The sequence below is a fragment of the Oryx dammah genome, unplaced genomic scaffold (assembly GCF_014754425.2).
Source record: "Oryx dammah isolate SB20612 unplaced genomic scaffold, SCBI_Odam_1.1 HiC_scaffold_17, whole genome shotgun sequence".
Lineage (NCBI taxonomy): Eukaryota > Metazoa > Chordata > Mammalia > Artiodactyla > Bovidae > Oryx > Oryx dammah.
The window spans coordinates 44,134,194-44,140,112 of record NW_024070201.1 but is presented as its reverse complement, the minus strand read 5'-3'; the positions used below and the strand labels follow the sequence as shown (position 1 = coordinate 44,140,112).

General features: G+C 39.8%; 1 protein-coding gene across 1 annotated transcript; it reads left to right on the top strand.

The window, feature by feature from the left end:
* Positions 1-3,094: 3,094 nt before the first annotated feature.
* Positions 3,095-4,039, top strand: LOC120875872 (olfactory receptor 481). The gene has a single exon (XM_040257629.1). It carries the CDS (start codon positions 3,095-3,097, stop codon positions 4,037-4,039), a length of 945 nt encoding a protein of 314 aa, XP_040113563.1.
* Positions 4,040-5,919: the final 1,880 nt, after the last annotated feature.

Sequence of the window (5,919 nt, the reverse complement as noted above, 5' to 3'; positions counted from 1 at the left end):
GATACAGGATGCTTGGGGCTGGTGCACTGGGATGACCTAGAGAGATGATATGGGGAGGGTGGTTCAGGATTGGGAGCTCATGTACACCCATGGTGGATTCATGTCAATATAAGGCAAAACCAATACAGTATTGTAAAGTTAAAAAAATAAATAAATAAATTTAAAAAAATTAAAAAAATAAAGTAAAAAAAAAAAAAAGAAAATCTGAACCACTGAGTATAGCTGCATTTCAGAACCACAAATTGTTACAACTGTATTAGTCATGTTGATCTAATAATCAATTTCAAGGATAGTAAAATGTTATGTTTTTCAATTTAATGAAATCAAAATTTTCATTTTTTCCATTTAACCAAAAAATAAATAGAACCTGAAGGTACTGAGAAAATATTTTATTCATACATTTTTACATAATTATGTTTACACATTATTTCTCTGTCCCAATAGATGTATACCTACAATTTCTCTATCCCAATGGATTCTCAAAGTAGGTTTCCAAAACAAGTGAAGTAATTAATTAGTAATTACAGGTGACATAGGTGATTTGGGCCTTATCCCAAATGACATCAACCTCACTTAAATATGCCTTGCTGTACAACAACAAATCCTTGACTATCGCTAGTGTTGTGGTGGATATGTCACTAGTACATACTTGTTCTTTTTTAAGAACACAGAAATATTTGATTCTCTTCTATGTATCAGAAATTACAAGTTATTTATTTCAGGTCAATTATTAGTAATTGAGCATTTATTGAGTTGGTGATGGACAAGGAGGCCTGGTGTGTTGCAGTTCATGGGGTCGCAAAGAGTCGGACACGACTGAGCGACTGAACTGAACTGAACTTGTGTAAACAGTGCTATGAGTAATCACCAATATCATGTGGTTTAACCTAAGAATCTCATGAGGTATGTATTATTTTCTCATTTTCACAGGTAAGGAAACAGAAGAGCAAACATTTCTTATAACTTGCCTATGATTTAATAGATAGAGGCAGAGCTAGAAACAAATCGTAGGTCTGCATGGCTCCAAAGTCCACAGTATTCTGCATGTCACTTTGCCTTCCACACTGGCACTCATATCTAACTTCCAAAACTTTTGTCTTTCATACACCTATTTTCTTTAAACATATACAATTCATTTCAGGTTTGGGTCTTTATCTAGTTAAATGGCCAAAATTTGATCTTTCATTTACATAATCCTTCCCTGCTGGTTCAGACCAGTCAAGAATCTGCCTGCAATGTGGGATACCCAGATTTGACTCCTGGTTTGGGAAGATCCCCTGGAGAAGGAAATGGGTACCCACTCCAGTATTCTTGTCTAGAGAATTTCTTGGTTAGAGGAGCCTGGCGAGATACAGTTCATGGAGCTGCAAAGAGTCAGACGCAACTGAGCAATCAACACTTCACTTGTCCATAATCTTGGTACTACTCATACTATAGCTTGCCACTGTCACGATTCACATGTAACACTGAGTGAAATGTTTGTGGTTGCTGATTGTATGTATATACGTTTTCTTGTTTTTGTTCAGTTGTTAAGTTGTCTGACTCTTTGCGACCCTATGGACCACAGCAGTCCAGGTTTCCCTGTCCTTCACTATCTCCCAGAATTTGCTCAAACTCATGTCCATTAAGTTGGTGATGACATCCAACCATCTCATCTTCTGTCATCCCCTTCTCCTCCTGCCTTCAATCTTTCCCAGCATCATGGTCTTTTCCAGTGAGTCAGCTCTTTACATCAGGTGGCCAAAATATTGAAGCTGGAGCTTCAGCATCAGTCCTTTCAATGAATATTCAGAGTTGACTTCCTTTAGGATTGACTGGTTTGATCTTCTTTCAGTCCAAGGGACTCTCAATCTTCTCCAGCACCACAGTTCAAAAGCATAAGTTCTTTGTCTCTCAGCCTTCTTTATGGTCCAACTCTCACATCCATAGATGACTACTGGAAAAATCATAGCTTTGACTATATGGACCTTTGTCAGCAAATTTATGTCTTTGCTTTTTAATACACTGTCTAGGTTTATCATAGCTTATATGTTTTCTTAATCCTTGAGATAGAGGTTCTTTAAAAAACAAATTATTAATAAGAGTATGTTGATCATTAAATTAGAGGAATAGTGGAAATGACTGAAGGTAATTAATACATTCTCACCTGCCCTTGATCTGTGTGATCTATTTTGAAGTAAGGGAGCAATATTCTGAAGTGCTAATCTTTCATTCCCTTTCCTAGCTTTCTTCACTTTGTCTCTACCTCCCTAACTACCCTTTCCTCTCATTCTCATCATATGCCCCTGCTTCTTATTTCTCTGTAGTTGCTTCATAGAACTGAAGAAACCAAAACATAGCTAATCCAAGTTCCCAAATCTTTCAGTTTTCTTGCATTTAATCCTTGCCCAAAAAAACTCTAGATAAAAATATCTAGACTCTTCATATTGCTTCATACAATCCCATAAGTATAAAAAGGTATGGTATAGAAGTTAAGTCCTGGAAGATTTTGCAAAACATCCAGGCGGTTTTGCTCACAACAGTAAAAGTTCTACTTCCATTTTTCATCTTGAACATGGACACATTTTAGCCCTTGCTATCAATTTTTTTTTTATTCCAGGAAAAAGATCAAGTAAGAAAGAGATGTCCAAGTTAACATATTTTTTGGCCTGATCAGTAGTTAAAGAGAGACAGCATTTACTAAGACAGAGATTACTGACTAGAGGTATATTTGGGATGGGGCTGAAATACCAAGAGCTGCTCTTTCTAGAAACATTCATGTTATTTATAGTTCATGTTATTGCAATCAATATTGCTATAAAGATTCCTTTGCATATCTCCCTTGCACACAGGTAAGACTTATTCCACGATATACACATAGGAATAAAATAGCTGACTCCTAAGGTAACTGAGGCTTCAATTTTAATATTTTCATGGAAACTGAAAAGAAAGCTTATGTGCACAAAGTATTCTGTAAATAAGGCAAATTTACCATTTGAAATATGTATAAGATTATATTTAGGTAATGCTTAGGTATGCATATAAAATGTAGGGTCATTCCAGTCAGTTTAATCTCCTCTGGTTCTGATTTCAATAGGCACTGTTAAATGGATGGATGGAGGCTGCAAACCGTACAACAGTGACAGAGTTCATTATTTTGGGATTAACGGATAATGTGACACTATGTGCCATCTTCTTTGTGATTTTTCTAGGAGTTTACGTAGTTACCATAGTGGGAAACATCAGCATAATCATCTTAATCCGAAGTAGCCCACAGCTTCACACACCTATGTACCTTTTCCTTAGCCATTTGGCCTTTGTGGACATTGGGTATTCCACATCGGTTACACCAATCATGCTGATGAGTTTCTTAAAAGAGAGAACTGCCATCCCAATCACTGGTTGTGTAGTCCAGCTTGCCTCTGATGTTGCCTTTGGGACTACAGAGTGCTTCCTGCTGGCCACCATGGCCTATGATCGCTACGTGGCCATTTGTTCTCCCCTGCTCTACTCCACCCAGATGGCCCCAGTGGTCTGCTTCCTCCTGCTGGGGGCCTCCTACTTGGGTGGTTGCATGAATGCTTTATCGTTTACCGGTTGTTTGATGAATCTCTCCTTCTGTGGACCAAATAAAATCAATCATTTTTTCTGTGACCTCTTCCCACTCCTGAAGCTTTCTTGTGGCCATGTTTATATTGCTGAGATATCTCCAGCCGTCTCCTCAGCATCAGTCCTCATAAGCACACTGTTTACCATAATTGTGTCCTACAGTTACATCCTCCACTCAATCCTGAAGATGCGCTCCACTGAGGGGCGGAAGAAGGCCTTCTCGACCTGCACCTCCCACCTCACTGCAGTCACTTTGTTTTATGGGACAGTTTTATTCGTTTATGTGATGCCCAAATCGAACTATTCAGCTGATCAGGTCAAAGTGGCATCTGTTATCTACACGGTGGTGGTCCCCATGTTGAACCCACTCATCTACAGTCTGAGGAACAAGGAGGTGAAAGAGGCTATGAGAAAACTAGTGGCGAGAATACACTGGTTTCTTCTGAATTAAATCAGATATAAATCTATACATAATAAACTATTCATTTGGGGGATATTTTTGCTGGATCTTTTTATTGATACTTATCATGACTGAGGGACTAACATACATACACACATCACTAACTTTATTGCTTTTGTAGTGAGAAGCTTCTGTAAATATAAAAGACCATGTATAAAGTTAAGGGTATCACTAAAATGTGTGTTTGCTTCAGTTCAGTTCAGTCCCTCAGTCGTGTCCGACTCTTTGCAACCCCATGAATCGCAGCACACCAGGCCTCCCTATCCGTCACCAACTCCCAGAGTTTACTCAAACTCACATCCATCGATTCGGTGATGCCAACCAGCCATCTCATCCTCTGCCCTCCCTTTCTCCTCCTGCCCCCAATCCCTCCCAGCATCAGGGTCTTTTCCGATGAGTCAACTCTTCCCATGAGGTGGCCAACGTACTGGAGTTTCAGCCTCAGAATCAGTCCTTCCAATGAACATCCAGGACTGGTCTCCTTCAGAATGGACTGGTTGGATCTCCTTGCAGTCCAAGGGACTCTCAAGAGTCTTCTCCAACACCACACTTCAAAAGCATCAGTTCTTCGGTGCTCAGCTTTCCTCACAGTCCAACTCTCACATCCATACATGACACTGGAAAAACCATAGCCTTGACTAGATGGACCTTTGTTGGCAAAGTAATGTCTCTGCTTTTTAATATCCTATCTAGGTTGGTCATAACTTTCCTTCCAAGGAGTAAGCATCTTTTAATTTCATGGCTGCAATCACCATCTGCAGTGATTTTGGAGCCCAGAAAAATAAAGTCTGACATTGTTTCCACTGTTTCCCCATCTATTTGCCATGAAATGATGGGACCAGATGCCATGATCCTAATTTTCTGAATGTTGAGCTTTAAGCCAACTTTTTCGCTCTCCTCTTTCACTTTCATCAAGAGGCTTTTTAGTTCCTCTTCACTTTCTGCCATAAGGGTGGTGTCATCTGCATATCTGAGGTTATTGATGTGTCTCCTGGCGATCTTGATTCCAGCTTGTGTTTCTTCCAGCCCATCATTTCTCATGATGTACTCTGCATAGAAGTTAAATGAGCAGGGTGACAATATACAGCCTTGACATACTCGTTTTCTTATTTGGAACCAGTCTGTTGTTCCATGTCCAGTTCTGACTGTTGCTTCCTGACCTGCATATAGGTTTTTCAAGAGGCAGGTCAAGTGGTCTGGTATTCCCATCTCTTTCAGAATTTTCCACAGTTTATTGTGATCCACACAGTCAAAGGCTTTGGCATAGTCAGTAAAGCAGAAATAGATGTTTTTCTGGCACTCTCTTGCTTTTTCCAGGATCCAACGGATGTTGGCAATTTGATCTCTGGTTCCTCTGCCTTTTCTAAATCCAGCTTGAACATCAGGGAGTTCATGATTCATGTATTGCTAAAGCCTGGTTTGGAGGATTTTGAGCATTACTTTACTAGCATGTGAGATGAGTGCAATTGTCTGGTAGTTTGAGCATTCTTTGGCATTGCCTTTCTTTGGGATTGGGATGAAAACTGACCTCCAGTCCTGTGGCCACTGCTGAGTTTTCCAAATTTGCTGGCATATTGAGTGCAGCACTTTCACAGCATCATCTTTCAGCATTTGAAATAGCTCCACTGGAATTCCATCACCTCCACTAGCTTTGTTCATAGTGATGCTTTCTAAGGCCCACTTGACTTCACATTCCAGGATGTCTGGCTCTAGGTGAGTGATCACACCATCATGATTATCTTGGTCGTGAAGATCTTTTTTGTCGAGTTCTGTGTACTCTTGCCACCTCTTCTTAATATCTTCTGCTTCTGTTAGGTCCATTCCATTTCTGTCCTTTATTGAGCCCATCTTTGCATGAAATGTTCCCTTGG

Coding starts and splice junctions, on each gene's coding strand:
- LOC120875872 (XM_040257629.1), top strand. CDS start 3,095: ATGGAGGCTGCAAACCGTACAACAGTGACAGAGTTCATTATTTTGGGA.